The 18217-nt window shown below is 36.4% G+C and overlaps 1 protein-coding gene across 4 annotated transcripts in view; it reads left to right on the forward strand.

Annotated features, from left to right (window-relative positions):
* The window catches only part of bcl9l (bcl9 like), a 63815-nt gene that overhangs the window by 35850 nt on the left and 9748 nt on the right, over positions 1-18217 (forward strand). For 3 of the 4 annotated variants that reach the window (XM_067389715.1, XM_067389717.1, XM_067389716.1), the window contains exons 2-4: positions 7448-7512; positions 11111-11515; positions 15721-15846. In XM_067389715.1, coding sequence (XP_067245816.1) covers positions 11200-11515; positions 15721-15846 — 442 coding nt within the window. In that variant the 5' untranslated portion in view covers positions 7448-7512; positions 11111-11199. The remainder of the gene's footprint in view (positions 1-7447; positions 7513-11110; positions 11516-15720; positions 15847-18217) is intronic. The other variant, XM_067389718.1, reaches the window with a different exon arrangement.

Here is an 18217-nt window from a genome sequence, read left to right on the forward strand (position 1 = left end):
GGACCTTAATTAGCTGCTTCAGGTGTGTACGATTAGGGTTGGAGCTAAACTCTGAAGAGACACCGGCCCTTCAGGAGCTGGAATGGTGACCCCTGGTTTATAGTGTAGGAGGGGGCGGGACTTCACATTCTAGAGAGCATTTGATTGGACAGAAGATTTGATGAGAAGCTGAAATGCGACGTGATGTCATGAAAATCCGTGATCCATTTTAGCAGAAGTGAGAGACTGTAAGTTTTGAATGCTTATATATCCTAAATGCAAATTTTATCATTGTTTTGGAACACGCCAGCTTATTCATAACCTTAAGGATTACAAATTAATACTAAAAGCTACAAAACTTCAGTTTTGATTTCAGGGGGACTTTAAGTACACTTCTGCACTTTGTAATAATGTCGTCAAATTGAAAGTACATTTTCAAACATTGTTTTAATAATCTTGTGCTGACTAACATCCTAAAGCAAATTTAAAGTTCTTTATTATAATTTTAGCTATAGTGTATTATTTGATATTACATTTAAATGTAATACATTTTAAACTGACTACTTACAGTAAGTGGGTCAAAACACTAGATCTCTACATTTCAGCTAATTGCGTCTAATATAAATTTTAAACAAAATAAAGTTTAATTTAATTGCACAACATGTAATTAAGTGTCTGAAATCGTTGCACTTAAGTATGTTCTTTTAAAGTATAGGTAAAAAGTACTTCCATTTCACTAGGGACTATGTATAATCATGCCACCTTTCTCTCTAGATAATTGCATTGGCATCAGCCATTAAAAAAACATATCGGTCAGTCACTAATGCTAATGATTCTAGTTAGTGCAGTCGACATGACCTGTCCACTCTAGAAGATGAGCACAAAGGGTGTTGCGATACATTATCATGAGAGAATTTCCTCTAGGAGTTAATGAGTAATGAACACTGTGTGTGTTTTGGTTAATGACTAATTGGTGTCCAGCGGGTTGTGTGTGAGGTAACTCATCTGAAACGTCAATTTAATGGTAAAGTGTGAATTGTTATTATTTTTTAAAGGAGACTTATTACCTGTTTTACAGTTTATGTGCAGCAGTGACTATTAGTAAGCCATTTCAGGTTAATTCCTGTGAAAAATATATAAACAATGACTGTATTTGGGGTGGGATTATCTGTTTGTTTGTTTGTTTGATTAATGTAATTATTTCAAATATAACAAGAAACCGACGCATAAGTTGTACAGCAATGATTGTGCTACACACATAAATACAGTAATATAGAACCGGCCAGAGCACCTTAGCAACCACACAACAATGTGTAAAAATACTCAGAACACCTTAGCAACATCACAACAATACATAAAACTATTTCAAACACCTTAGTAACCTCCCAACAATGCATAAAAACAGTTTAAAACACTGTAGCAACCATGCCACAATGCATAAAAAAACATTCAGACAACCCTAACAACCACACAAGTGTAAAAATCTCAGCAACAGCATCAATAGGTGTAAAAAAAACTCAGAATACCTTAGTAATCGCATAGCAAAAACCTGGCTAAAGGCCCACTCACACCAACTGACAACTACTGTATTACTATCAAAGTTTAATAATCATTCTAATTCTTTGGGGATAATTATAACAACACTATCATTGGAATCACTTTCAGAACGATTTTTACCGGCTAATAAATGATAACATTGACAACCAATCAGAATCCAGCTGACTTTAAAGAGCTTTAGCATTTAAAGTGGCAGAAAACATAACTACGGTGCAATCTTCAAATAAACAATGCTATTGTTTCAGTTTTGCACTGACAAACACCACTCACATCTTCAGAAAATGTTGAAATCGAACTATTTTTGCATATCCATTTGGTGCCGCTGTGGCTCAGAAATGACACGCCTCACTTTAAAGAGAAAGGGGGGGTGCATTATCTGAGACGGAGAGGAAGAAAGGGTGCAAATAACTCTCGATAGAGGAAGGAGAGGGTGTATGTGAACAGCAGTAAGTGGAAAAAGAAAGTTTCCCATTGAAGACGGAGTGTGATGGAGGCAGCGAGAGGGGCAGAGGTGTGCTAGTGAGGGGGTGAGAGAGGGACCGATAATGTTTCTTTTGTTTTTGAGGTCAATTTGAGGTTGAATGCCTCTGGGATGGAAATATGTGTGGGACCCCGTTAACGTCACTGACACACTCTGCATCTGACTGGAAGTGTTTGTGTGCCTGTGTGTGTAATATGTACCGCCTATTTATGAGTAAATATTAGAATTTTGGTTTTAAAGGGTTAGTTCGCACAAAAATGAAAATTCTGTCATTAATTACTCACCCTCATGTCGTTCCACACCCGTAAGATCTTCGCTCATCTTCAGAACACAAATTAAGATATTTTTGATGAAGTCCGAGAGGTATATGACTGTTTCAAGATCCAGAACGGTACTAAAGACATTGTCGACGTCACTGCCGTGGTTCAACCTTAATTTTATGAAGCAACGAGAATATTTTTTGTGAGCAAAAACAAAACAAAAATAACGACTTTATTCAACAATATATTCTCTTCTGTATTATGTTGTTTACGTACAGCGCTTCCAGGTTCTGGAAGTAATTAATGACAGAAATTTCATTTTTGGGTGAACTAACCCTTTCAGTAAAATTTTAAAATACTAGCTTTTAGGGCTGCACAATCAATCAAAATATACAGAAATTGCGGTATGTCTTCAAATCACAACGGCTATGATTTAATTAAATAAATATATGCGCTCTGATGTGTTTCAAAGTGTAGCACAGCACTGTGTTCTTTTATACATGATCCGCCGGTGTGTTCAGCATCTCAGAGCAGCTCGGTTCACAGTAAATGCTGCTCCACACAAACTCCATCTCTTCATCTGCTCTGAGTTTAGGTTGCTTTAAAGGATTAGTTCACTTAAGAATTCAAATTTCCTGATAATTTACTCACCCCCATGTCATCCAAGATGTTTATGTCTTTTTTTTTTTTTCAGTCGAAAACAAATTAAGGTTTTTGAGGAAAACATTCCAGGATTTTTCTCCATATAGTGGACTTCAGTGGGGTTCAACGAGTTGAAGGTCCAAATGTCAGTTTCAGTGCAGCTTCAAAGGGCTCTACACAATCACAGCCAAGGAATAAGGGTCTTATCTAGCAAAACGATTGGTCATTTTCTAAAAAAAATAGATACACAAATGCTCATCTTGCTCTAGCTCTGCGATGCAGCACATTACATAGTCATGTTGGAAAGGTCACGCGTGACACCGCAGTAGGCCGAAAAACTCCATCTCATTTTCTCCTCCGTCCGACATCGTTGTTTTACCTTTTTTGTAAAGGCCGTTTGGCTTAGACACTTGCTCAGTACTTCCGTCTGCGTCGCGCGTGACCTTTCCAATTGTTATGCTGCGTTCACACCAGACGCGACTTGCACAAATAAATCGCGCTATTCGCACGTAGTTGGACGCTTGAACATTTTGAGTTTACTCGCTTCATTCACGCGTGACATTCGCTTCATTCGCGCGTGAAAATCCCTTCACAACAGACGCGAATTCGTGTCATGAGAGGGGCTCTCCCGCTCCTTTATGTGTCCCGGACTCTCCCACTGCTTTCTGCACATTTCCTCTGAATAAACACAACTTGTAATTTACAGCGAATAAGCTCAATTGGTCGTCGTTGGCTTGTAGTCTTAATATGTATATATATATATAGCTCAAATTGATTAAAGACCGTTTTTTACAACTTATCAGATTGTCCGACCTCCTCACTCACTTTCTTTCAAACACGATCCTTTTTATTTCTGTTTCTATAAATGTATGTAGATGTACAGCGACGATGATTTTGTCCTCCATTGTTGTTTCGAATTTCTGCCTCAGCTCGCTACGTCACGTCACTACTAGAGCAAGCTCCTGATTGGTCAACGCGGCGCGTGCCGCATCATTCGCGCCGGTGCCGCAGGATGTCAATTCGCGTCTTTGCATTGACTTAACATGTAAATCACTCGCGTTTACCACTTCATTCGCGTCCGGTGTGAACGCACCATTAGATTTCTTTTTAATTCTTCTTCTTCTTCCGCTCTGGGAGTCTATGGCAGCCCATAGAACCGCTTGCGGGAAAGTTGTGAAATTTGGCACACAGTTAGAGGACAGACTGAACAGTCACCATAGCAAATTTGGAGTCTCTAACTCAATCCCTCTAGCGCAACCAGCTGTCCAAAATTGCACTTATGTTTATGTTAATAACTTTTGAACCATAAGGGTTAGAAACAAAATTCCTTGGCCAAGATGAATTGAAAATGTTTCCGCCATTTTGAATTTTCGAAAAAACTACTTTTTTCGAACTCCTCCTTGGCCGTTACTCCGATTTTCACGAAAATTTAACCAGATCATCTTCAGACCATGCCGACAAAAAAGTTATGGAATTCAAGTCAATTCCTCAAACCGTTTTCGAAAAACACATGAACGAATTTTACGTAGCGCTTGCAAAAATAGACATAAGGCTGTATCTCCGCAACACTTTATCGTATTCAGACCAAACTTGGTACATGTCATCACAAGCATGACCCGAGGCAACATGCAGCGTTTTGGCGCAGCACCACCAACTGGTCCGGAGATATGAAAAATGGCTATTTTTGCTTATAACTTCTGATGGGTTTGTCCAAAAATTGAATTTTGTGCTAAAATGCTGTAATTTACGAACACATTAGCGTATCGTTACGAATCTCGGTATGCGTCTTTGGCACCATACCCTGACCATACTCAAAAAGATTTGGCACAGTGCCACCTTGTGGTTAAAAGTTATAACATAATTTACAAAAATGCTAATAACTTTTGACTTTACTAACCGATTGTAATTGAACTGCACTCAGTAGATTCCTTGTGTCATTCTGAGAACATAGATATCAAATTTCCCATAGTCGGCTGAACTTCCTGTCCGCCATATTGTTTTTCTTTAAAAACCTACTTTTTCGAACTCCTCCTAGACTGTTGCTCCGATTTTCACCAAAATTAAACCATATCATCTTCAGACCATGCCGACAAAAGGTTATGGATATCAAATCGATACGTCAAACAGTTTTCTTATACCAGAGCAACGAATTGGAGGCATGACGCAAAAATGACTCTTGAAGCTGTATCTCTGCACTGCTTTAACATATTGACACCAAACTTTGCAAATGTCATTGTCACCTCACTCTAACTATACCACATTAATTTGGTCACAGCACCACCTATTGGTCGAAAGTGATGAACCAGCAAATCCTCATTTTTAATAATTTTTAAGGTCTTTAATTGCTCATAGTCTGATGCTCCCAGCTATGTTGGCTGGCTTATTGTGCCGTTTTTGTGCTTGGCCCCGTAATTGCTGCTTGCAGCTATATTTGTTATTATTATTATTTATTTAGCCTTATATATATATCACAAAATGTTGGCCAAATTGTGCAGATCTGCTTACAAGCACTGTTTTTTTTCTGTTTGTTTTTTTATCGCAAGTAGCTTTTAGAATCTGAAAAAAAGGCATATTTCATTTGATCATTTGCATGAACGCTGATGTGTTTTGTTCAATAGGGTGTCAGGGTGTCCTGTTCAGACCTGTATGTATCACATGTACCGCATGCCTCTCCTACATGTTCTACATGACAGACCTGCAGCGACTGCATTGGAACTCCCTCAAAACACACACACAGACACACACACACACACACAGACACACACACACACACACACACACACACACACACACACACACACACACACACACACACACACACACACACACACACACACACACGCAGGAGAGGTCTGCAGGTTATGGACACAGGCAGGTGGCTGCTAGGATTGTATGTAGTTTCTCTTCATTCACATGAGAGAAACCCAATCCTTCACACATTTCAACCCTGGCTGAAAGTAATTCTTCTGGGTCTTCAGAAGAATGTGGTCAGTTTGTTTCAACTCCAATTTTTCCACTGATAGAATCTCAGTTTGTAAATATATCTTTAAGTTGCCATAAAACAGAATTGTGATAGTGTTTTCTTTACTATTGTGACATATATCCGTGTGAAACGGCTTCTGGAATGAGAAAAATGTAGAGCGGGATTTAATTTCGTCCTTTAGTAATTGATTGGATCGTAGGAAGTTGGGTGTTGATAACTAAATGGAGGCAGGTCTGAATGGAAGTTTGCAGTCAATGGAATATATATAGCCCGTCATGAAGAGAACAGATACTGTTTCGAGGGGGAGGGAAAGTTAGCATAATTGATTAAAGATTACGAGGGCATATGAATAAAAAAAATAAAATAAAAAAAAGATGTGCATGGATAAATTGTTTATAATAAGCACTGCAACATTCTGTAAGAAAAAAATAATAAACCATGGCAACTTTATAGAGCCCATGAAATGCAATTTTTCTTTTCATGTCTTGATGCATTTTTTAAATTGCTTTTTGCCTTTGGTGGCTGTTTGCTTTTGCTAGTCATTTGTAAGTAGCATCAAAGACTATAGAATAACACAAGATGCGTCACTGGTATTGTTTTGAATGGAAAAAAAAGTGCAACGCGCAATCGCCCATTGGTAAAGTCATTGCGTCACAGCAGCGGCCGTTAGAAGCTCCGGTTCCTATAGAAACAGTCAGATGCGCGTCTCCGAAATGAGACACGAGACGCAGATTTAGGACTGCGCATTAGCCAATTTTTTTTTTTTTTTTTTGTCATGAGTCAAGCGTTTAGAAACAAAATTTATGAGACAGTTTCAAATGGTGATTTCAGATATGAAATTTAATTGAAAGCTTGGCAAAGAGCTTTGGAGAATTTGATGTTTCCCCATTCAAAGAGATAGGAGCTGCACTTGCATGTCCAAGAGGCGTTTCAAAGATGGCCGCCGGGTGAAATGACTTGTCTTAAGTGAGTCCATTTCCAGAAGTGATAGACTGTACATTTTAAATGGGTATTATACTAAGGGTTCATTAAGTCACCTTTTCAGAGTAAACCAGCATATAGATGACCTTTTGGATATTTAGAAACTATGTAAATATGAAAATTTTATAAGTATATGTGAATTAAATGAAATAAGTAAATATCACTCTATTTTAGTTCTCATAAGGTGTCTAATATTTTCTACATTTGCAAAGAAAGGGAGAAGGAAATGAGAAAAAGCGAGAAAGAGTGAAAATAAGAATAGTTTGTTGAAAAATGAGACAATCTGGGTATTATTATTGAAGGTGGGGAGTTTTTGTGGTTTCTGCTCACTGTGGGTGGAGCAAATTAAACAAGAAACTCACTTCTGGGCATCAGGGTGTCCAAACATCATTTACAGCCCCTTCTTAAAGGGACAGTTACACTTCTACAAAGGTTTTAATTTCTCTCCAGTCAGTATGCTAAAATGGCTCATTATTTCCTTTTTATGTTTCTGTGTGATAATAGATCATAATTGAATTCAATTAAAGCATAATTAAATCTCTCTTGTTTGTGTGTGTGTTACAGATCAGTGTGTGTGCAGTGAGGAGACGTCAGAATGCACTTGATTGTTGGACCTTCATCCCAGTGAGGTGCGTAAATCAAACCAGCAGCATCTTCTGCAAAACTGCCATCAGTGTCCTGACATTGTGTCTGCACTAAACATGAACAAAATTAGATCATTTTTATTATAATAAACAGAGTCCTATACTCTGTGACTTCCTCATGCGGTGTCACAACTCTCTCTCTCTCTGTCTTTATATATATATATATATATATATATATATATATGTTTCCTTATTCTGTAAATGTATGGTTTATTTGTGTAACCAATATGGTTTTAGTTACCTTTGAAACATTTTATAGCTGTATAAAAATAGTGAACTATTATTGAGTTGTATCATCTCTCTTGTGAGGTACATTGTGTTGTTGGCAATGACCTTTGAATCCTGTTGAAGCATTAAGTGTGTTTTAGTGCAGAATGAAGGACAAATGAAGAGATATCTGAAATGAATAGACACAGTTGAGAACTTGTTTAGTGATACATAAACCTTCCTCAGATTGTTTCCATGAAAGTTACAGGTACAGGGTATGGCTGTAAGTAATTTTATATCATGTTATATATCACAATCTAGTTATTTGGTATGACATTGAACAAAAAAATTTAATAATTTTAGTATGTATAATTATTATCAGGGCTTCACATTAACACCCGCCAAATGCGGGTGGATTTCAGCAGCGGCGTGTAACGCAGTCACTCCTACTAGCCATTTTGGCAGGTTGAATTTTATATACAGTGGCAAGAAAAAGTATGTGAACCACTAGAAGAATCTGTAAAAATGTGAATAATTTTAACAAAATAAGAGAGATCATACAAAATGCATCTTATTTTTTATTTAATACTGTCCTGAGTAAGATATTTTACATAAAAGATGTTTACATTTAGTTCACAAGACAAAACAATAGCTGAATTTATAAAAAAAAAAAAAAAAAAAACATTCATATGTATGTGAACCATTGATTCCTAATACTGTTTGTTGTTACCTGGATGATCCACAACCGTTTTTTTGTTTTGTGATGGTTGTTCATGAGTCTCTTGTTTGTCCTGAGCAGTTAAACTGAGCTCTGTTCTTCAGAAAAATCCTCCAGGTCTTGCAGGAATTTCAGTTTTCAAGCATTTTTGCATATTTGAACCCTTTCCAGCAGTGACTGTATGGTTTTGAGATCTGTGTTTTCATACTGAGGACAACTGAGGGACTCAGACACAACTATTAAAAAAGGTTCAAACATTCACTGATGCTCCAGAAGGAAACACGATGCATTAAGAGTCGGGGTGTGAAAACTTTTGAACAGGATGAAGATGTCGCAATTTTTCTTACTTTGTTTAAATACCATTGTTTTTCATTTAGTACTGCCCTTCGGAACCAACAGAAGATACTTGCATGTTTCCCGGAAGACAAATTAAATACAATGTACCTTGATATTTGAATTCAAAAGTTTTCACCCCTCGGCTCTTAATGCATCGTGTTTCCTTCTGGAGCATCAGTGAATGTTTGAACCTTTAATAGTTGAGTTTGAGTCCCTCAACCATTGTGAAAAGACGGCTCTCAAAATCATACAGCCACTGCTGGAAAGGGTTCAAATATGCAAAAATGCCTGAAAACTGACATTTCTGCAAGACCTGGAGGATTTTTCTGAAGAACAGAGCTCAGTTTATCTGCTCAGGACAAACAAGGGACTCATAAACAACCATCACAAAACATAAAAACAGTTGTGGATCATCAGGTACCCACACACAGTATTCAGAATCAATGGTTCACATACATATGAATGGGGTTATTTTAATAAATTCAGCTGTTGTTTTGTCTTGTGAACTAAATGCAAACATCTTTTATGTAAAATATCTTACTCAGGACAGTACTAAACAAAAAAATAACATGCATTTTGTGTGATCTCTCTTGTTTTATTAAAATTATTCACATTTTCACAGATTCTGCAAGTGGTTCACATACTTTTTCCTGCCACTGTATAATATACATTTTTCATTTGTAGTCTTTTAAATGCATCTGAAATAATAAACTTTTGCAATTAAGTGTTGTCAAAACATTCTATTTTTCAATACATATTGATACTGAAATATTTGAAACGCTTCCAATACTTATTTTCCGCAGAATAGATACACATTACTATTTGTGCTTTCTCGCTCTCGCATCTCTCCGACAGTGAGTTGACACACACACCCGCCTCCCCTCACTCACTCGTTTCATTTGCTCCAGATGAATATTGTTGGTGTTACAGGGCTTGAATTTCGGCATGGTATTTCTGCGTATTGCGCATAATTTTACTCATTCGTTGTTCAGATGTTGTTCTCACAACCAACCGCCTCCCAATACGATTTTTTTTCGCTGCTTATTGCGCGTAAACACTCAAATACACACTAAATAATGTCAAAATTCCAGTCTTGGCGAGTTTTCATGTAAACACAGTCAGTAAGTGATCGTAAACAGTTGAGAAAGAAAACGGTATGTAATAGGGCTGGGACAATACATCAATGTGCAATACAATTAATCTGGATCGATTCTGATATATTCTGAATGTATTGCAATTCTCTCTCGAAATGATTCTGAGCTTAGTTTTTAACAGCAGATGCCGCTCTTAGGTAGTTTTTAACCACACACTCAAATGCTCACGAAGAAGAGTACTGGACATGTCATGTAAGTGGTTAAATATACCAGCACCTCGGCTCAGAATACTTTTATGACTTGAGATTAATGTAAACACAGCCCACTGCGAACACCCCTGTAATTCGCTTCAACCTTTTCGAATGAATGGTTATTTTAGGTTCAAGTAGCGTGTGTAAAAGAATTGGAAGCAGGCAGAGTACGTTTCTAAAGCACGTAGCGCCATCTGCTGTTAAAAACTAAGCTCAGAATCGATTCGCGATTCATTTGGAAAATATCAGAATCGATAAAGGATAATTGTATCGTGAATCAAGAATCAATGTATTGTCCCAGCCCTAATGTGTAACAGTATAATGGGTCTTGCATCAGGTCTTAAAGTGACAGCAGCCTAATATACCTGCTGCCAAATTATGAGATAATATTAAAAATATCTATAAGGCAGTTTTTACCAATGGTATTGATGTCAAAATTGTGGCCAGTGAAAATGCTGAGTGGCTAGTCACTTTGGAAAACCACTAGCCACAGTGGCTGATGAGCAAAAAAGTTAATATCAAGCATTTATTATAATTATTATTATTATTATTATTATTATTATTTTATATTAAATAATAATTTAATTAGTAATGCGTTGTTTTGAATATCTCAGCAAGTGAAATATTTTTATTTTCTCATTGTATTCAAAAGTTGATGAACATAAAGAGTTCGGTGCAAAAGCAACTTCACATTTTGTAACTCTTGAATTGAAAACAAAATACTAATAAAACTAATATTATAAAATAAATAGTTCAGACTCTGAAGTCTGGTTGGATGAGCTACAATCGTAATATAGCCATTGTAAAAACGAACAGCTTTATGCACAATAGTGACTTCACATGAGTTTAACACTCTTTAATGATAACTGTTATTCTAGCATTGGAGATGAAGTGGGTGAAATTTACTGTATGTTATTACTGGAAATTTATAAGACAAACTCTCACACTCTTTCATCTTTCTCTCTCTCTCTCTTTAGCTGTCTGTTTGCAGTCTCACTGACAGACAGACACAACATATTGCTGCAACCCAACCCCCTCAGCTTCCTCTCCATCACCGGCCAATCAAATGCACTCTGAAAATAAACTATCCAATCATGGTAAGCAAGTGACAAGCGGGTCCCAATCACAGCTCCCCAATGTAAACCAAGCACAGCAGCAAGGACCTGCTGGCAACCAAGGGTCAAAGGGCAGTGGGTCTGGGAGCCATGGAGTCAAATCCAACCAGATTTCTCCTGGCAACCCTGGACTGAAGAGCCTCAACCAATCAGGTGGTGGCATTGCTGGGATGATGAAGACCAAGGCAAAGAGGGAAAGGAGCGTCTCCATGGACACAGGAGACCAAAGAGAGTCACTCACCCCTGTTTTGGAGCCAGATGCCAAAGGTAGGCGTAATGCTACTCACATCCTTAGACCGAATGTCCTCGGGCCGCCCACAGTCCGTTGACTGACTGTCTGATGCATACTGCACACAAAATGGCATGAGGTTTCTCAAAAATATCAGACCAATCTGACTGACTAGCTTTTACTAACAGTACGTAATATCTGTTAGTTTTCTGAGTCACCTGAGAAATAACGAATTAATCATTGGATTTGGCACCTGTGTAATGATTTTAATTAACAAATGTTCAGTGCATTTTTACTCTAATTCAACAAAAATAATTGTATTACAATAAATAAAATGTAATGAGAATCACCATTGAAGTATAATGTGAATTACACAAACCCAAAAGTACAACGCCCAGACTTTTTAAAGAAATGACAAGGGGAAACTGTGCTTAATGGTCTTGAAAATATTACATTTCTACAAAATCATTATAATATTATGCTTACTATTTTCACACAGCTTCCTATTTTAGGAAGCTGATCTCTCACACTTGGGATTAAAAAGTTTGAAAATTGTGTTTTGTTTAGAGAATCTTTTCCTGTCTAAGCTGATGGTTCTGTCTCTAAATGGTCAGAATATGCTGTAAAGTTGACTATATTTATGTCCATAATTAAAAGTCAGGCTATGGGAGACTAGCATAATACAAACACATATTCATGCGCATGTGATACTCGACAGGCCATGCACGACTAAATTCAACACTACACGTATTCATTTTACTCATTTATATGTATCTCTTGATCAAACAACCTAAAAAGGCCACACTTCTGGAATTCCCCTTTTAACTGGAAACACAGTAAAGATGAAACTGCCTGTTTTCTGCTACCCCAAAATGTCCTGACCTTTCTGAGCACACGTGTGTGTGTGTGTGTGTGTGTGTGTGTGTGTGTGTGTGTGTGTGTGTGTGTGTGTGTGTGTGTGTGTGTGCGTATGCTTATGCTTATATGTGTGTATCATGTCAGATGTTATGCCCCTGAAACAGCGTGCAATACGTGTGCACACAAGTGCTTGTGTTTTCCTGTTGGTCGTCCTGTTGTGTGTCACTCACTAATTAAGCGGGGGAAGAGAAAGACACTGCACACAGACAGGAAGTAGAATAGAGCGGGGTGGAGAGACTGAGGGGGAGGGAGACTCTATGCAACAAGTTCCTGAATGTCAACACACAGTAACACACACACACACATACACAGTTCCCTTATGTGGTTTGGTGATTCTGCCAAAAACATGTTTCACACCAAAGCAAAAGCAGAAAATACAAAATTATATTTTGCCAAAGACAATTTTAAGATTGAGATGTTTTTTTTTTTTTTTTTTCATTGTGACATTATTTTCAAGACAATTAAGCACAGTTTCCCCTCAAATTGTCATTACTTTAAAGTCGTCCTGAAATCAAAATTGACCCTATTTACTTTGTTAGGGCATATTACTACTCTTGTGGTGAACAATTAATTTGTGCAAGTTAATACTGAGAAAAAAAATGTTCGTCGTGGTAATCTTTAATCAAAATCTGAAAAGTTACTTCCGGTCTGGAATGGCGTTCCTTCTCCGATGACGTCAGTTGAAGACGCTTAAACCACTCCCCTCCAACCGTTAGTCTGCTGTGAGTGAGAGATGGAGAGGAGGAGTGCTAAAGTAAAACCCTGCCCTCTATTCAATATTCCGTTTCACTTGGAAATACGTCAAAACACTGGAGAAAACTCGTTTGCAACTTTCGGTTCACAGGGACTTTAGAAAGTCTGGGTGTTTGTTGTTGTTGTTGTTTTGTGTGTGTGTGGGGGGGGGGGTGTTCTGTAATTATACTTACTGTAATTAATCACCACATTATACTTATTGGTGATTCTCATCATTACATTTTAATTACTTAAATTATTTTTGTTGAATTAGACTAAAAATGTACAGTACATTTTTTTTTATTAAAATCATAAAAAAATGCAGTGCAAAAATACTACAATTTTAAATTTTTTACAGTTTTTCATTTTTTTACAGTTATGAAAATAAGATAAAATAATAAAATATTCTATTGATTTTTTTGTTGTTGTTAAATAATAAAAAATGAAAATAATGAAAATTAGTGATTGCACTTTTTATTAGTAGGTCTACATTACATTTTATTGTTGCAAAAATAAAAATGCATTATACATTTAAATTATAAAAAAAAAAAAGAAAAATGGTTTACAATATCCCAAAATAAATTAATAAATATAAAAAAGTGTAACTGCTTCACCAGGACCATCATGAAAGGAATCATTCACCAAAATGAAAATTCACCAATGACTCGCTGCATGTTAGCAGTTGCTGTACTGATTGGACGCTACTCTGTTTCTACTTCTGGTTGCCCTAGTAACACTTATGAATGCCACTACCGCTAAAATGTTGTGCATTTTCATTCCTTGTTAACCGGTTTTTATGCCACATGTCACTCATATCAAAGATCTGTTTGAGCTCTTTGCCATTGTCTAGGCTGACAGCGCATAAACCTGACGGCGCGGTAGATTTAAATGTGTGAAAGCGAACAAGACTGAGAATTAGAGGTGGTGAGAATGTGTAAAGCATGGGGTGGGGAATAAGAGCAATGCATGTTCCTGACAGGTCTCGTAAGAATCACCCAAACAGCTTCTGCCCAATATAAAAAGCAATAACAGGTCTTCTCTTCCTGGACTGCGGAGGCGTGTTTTTCTTTTCACTGTGTGTGTGTGCAGTTTCTTTTTGTTTGGTTCATTGTTCGATTCTTATTTTATTTCCATTTGCCCAGTGCTTTGTGTATGTTGTGTGTGTATTAGAGCGAGCGATCAGGGGAAATAACGGGGCAATAGTGTGATTTTGAGAAACTGAGTCATCTGAGCTTCCTGTAATAGCACTGAAGCGCCTTTGTGTGTGAATACACACTCTCACGCTTTCACACAAACACACACACCTGTTTGGCTTTATAACCGCATGGAAGGTAGAAGATGTGGTTATTATAGGTTTGAAAATATAATTTATTTTTATTTCAATTAGTGTTTTGATTACAAAAAGTAATTTTACTGAAATGTTTAAAATAATGTTTTTGATATATTTTTAAATAATATTAAATATTGTTATAACATAACATAATTTAAAAAGTAATTTATTGTTTTAAAAAAAAAAAAAAATATATATATATATATATAATATATGATATTTGTAAATAATATTAAATATTTTAATAACATTCAAAATATAAATATTTAAAAATATCTTAAAATAATTTTAAAAAATAATTTATAGTTTTGAAAATGTAATTTATTTTTATTTCAATTAGTGTTTTGATTAAAAAAGTCATTTTACTGAAATGTTTAAAATAGTGTAAATATATTTGATATTTTTAAAATAATGTTAAATATTTTAATAACATTTAAAATATAAATACTAATATTTTAAAATTTCTTAAAATAATTTAAAACTGTCAAGTCATGGAATTTATTAATGAAAATATGAGGAAGTGCTTGATTCTAGTTTTAGTTCAGTTATAGTATAGTTTTAACCATAATACTCTAGGTTGTGGAGCTGATCAGAAATGTGGTGGCGAGATCCTTTCCTTCACTATCCAGCTGTTTGTCAGGGAGAATTTCCTCTCTCTTTCTAAGTAAATATTGTTCACCCGGTAGAAAAGCAAACAGAAAGACATTCAAATGAAATGCAAGTTAGCCACTTCAGACCACTCGACTGCCACACCTGGAAAGGACCAATGATTAAAGAGAAAGTAGACCAGAGAGAGAGAGAGAGAGAGAGAGAGCTGACTCACTCATTTACGTAAACTGATGTCTGCTGGGAACAAAAGAGGATGCAGAAAAGGTCAGCTCTTTATCTCTGCCCGCCGCCAACACGGCATGCGCAGGCCGAGGACACCACAACCTAACGCTGTGTGCTCTCTTCCTCTCGTTTTCACACTCTCTCTCCCCTGTTTTCTCCCTCGCCGTGTCTGGTATTCAAGGTTAGGGGATGTTTCAAGGCTTTGGAGGCCTTGTGTCCTCTCATACCACTTAAATGCCAAAACATTTCTGGAGTGCTCTGTGTCTGGAGTACGTGACAATAACATCAGTTTAAATGTGCTTTTTGAGGCAGTTTGTGGGTGTTTGCTTATAGTAGTGTGGATAGAAACCGTATTGTCACATATAAACGTGTAATTGATTTGAAGCATGTTTACGTTGTTGTGCCTTGTGTGTTTTTCTCAATGGTGTCCAGTAGAGGGCGTGATGCGCAGCAAACGCCGGTGTGTGCTGGAGAGAAAGCAGCCGTACAGTGGTGATGAATGGTGTTCAGGGGCCGAAACTGAGGAAGAGGATGAGAAACCGCTTTCTGCCACACACCGTGAGTACACACACACACGTTTGTTTTTGTGAATTGTGGGGACATTCCATAGGCGTAATGGTTTTTATACTGTACAAACTGTATTTTCTATCACCCTACACTACCCCTACCCATCACAGGAAACTGTGCACATTTTTACTTTCTCAAAAAAACTTGTTCTGTATGATTTATAAACCTTTTGAAAAATGGAGACATGGGGTAATGTCCTCATAAGTCACCCTCTCCTTGTAATACCTATGTCATACCCATGTCATTACACAAATTTGTGTCCTGATATGTCACAAAAACACAGACACACACACACACAAAAACACACACAGTAGTACTGCCAGGCTCTACCTGTACATAAACACTGTCTTATAAACCTTAATGAATGTTTCTTCCTGTAGACTGTTTACATAAACGTCTGGTTGATGTCATTGTCATAAAAACACGCAGTCCTGTTAATTCAGTGGGGAAAAAAGGCTAAATTTTGTAATTCAGCTCACATATACATTTCAGAATTTGAAAAAAAATAAAAAAATAAATAAATCATTACAGAAGATTGAACTCAATTACATTAATTAAATCAATGTTGTTTATTTAGTACAAAATGGGCCCTTTTCACAGACTGTGATGACATGTTTCTACAGTTATTAACATTGCAAATATAGTAAAGTTATTGGTCTCACTTTATATTAAGTGTCTTTAACTACTATGTACTGTGTTAGTTCATTTTTGGGTGACTAGTACCATAACTTTAATCATTTGATACAATGTACTTATTGTGTACATTGTTGTTTTACATTGTACTAATATTTAAATAATACATGCATGTATTTACATCTATAATTGCACTTTTGACCCTTAATTTACACCTTAAACCTACCCTAACACACTGTAAAACTCAATAAGTTCAGAATACTCAAAACATTTGAGGAAACTTATTACCTCAAAACATTTAAGTTAACTAACTTATTTTTTTTTAAGTTAGTAGAACTTAATTTTTTTGTGACAAGTGGGGCGGGGCCGAGAGCCATGGAAGTGGAGCAATGCTAGTGTGGTGCACAGGTGTCTCTCATTAACAATCACATCACTGGCATTCCTTCGCTCCCACAGTTCTCAGCCTCGCCCTACTCAAGTACATATAGTTAATTTACATAAACATCACATTCAAATCTTGGTTAAATGTTAGTTAGCAAAAAACACATGCTATTATAATTATTAAATTAAAAGTTTTGCAGCCCATCCTCAACCTAACCACACAGTCTACTCTTCACCAGAATGGTAACCCTACAAAACTAACATAACAGAACCCCCTGTCAATCCCAACATAACACAACATTAAACACTAACTTATGTCTCCCTATATTAATCTTATGCAAAAACACACAAAATAACACTTTATTTCAACATTTAGACAGTCTGATGCAAAGCATGCTGGGAATTAGAAATCTGCTGCGACTAAAACGGTTTAGTTTACTTGAAATATGTCAGTGCTGTGAACTCAAAAGTAAAAGAAAGTTTTAAATACTCATAACTGTTAATTTAACTGAACTAATTTGTTTAATTTAAGTTTGTCCTACTCAAACGAATTAAGTATTTTGAGCATTAGGGTTTACAGTGCACCAAACCTGTCCCTAACCTTACCCGTATCCCACCAGCAAAAGTGTTTTGCAATATAACATGAACACAATAAGTACACTGTACCTAACAGTTTTTTTATATTATTTATGTACATAGTTAAAGACACCTAATATAAAGTGACCAATTTTTTTTTTTTTTTTACTTAAAGTCCCCCTGTAGTCAATAATTGTTTCCTTTAAAACTCATCTTTGATTATGTCAAAGTGACATATTTAAATGTTTTTTTAAATAATGCCTTAAAATAGCTTGAATGAAACTATAAACCCTTGCCTCATTTAATATTCACGGATCAATGAATATGCAAATTAGCCCCGCCTCCACTTGCTCACACCAGCTCAGAGATCCACTCGGTCAGCTTACTGAGGTAAATGCTCTTTACAACAGCGGACACATAACGGTAATTAATATGATTAGCCTTTTGCTTGTTATCAAACAGCTAATAATGTGTTTCTAATGTTACACAGACCATGTTCCAGTTTGTGAGTCTTCTAAAAATCAGTATCCTTTTGAACAAATTAGAAAGGCATATAGTTCATTATAACATCGATATATACGTCATACACTCGCCATATTGCTAAATCTACACGATTTTTCATATCAATAAAAAAATTTACCGGGATAACCTAGCTTCTCTCAAGACTCCCCTGCTAGTTCGGTGTTAATGATATGCTAAAGCCCGCCAGCACGTTGAAGTTATTGGTTACAAGGTAGTTTGTGATGTCAGAAACACCTGCGATTTTATTGCA

This window comes from Chanodichthys erythropterus, chromosome 7, assembly GCF_024489055.1.
Source record: "Chanodichthys erythropterus isolate Z2021 chromosome 7, ASM2448905v1, whole genome shotgun sequence".
Classification (NCBI taxonomy): Eukaryota; Metazoa; Chordata; class Actinopteri; order Cypriniformes; family Xenocyprididae; genus Chanodichthys; species Chanodichthys erythropterus.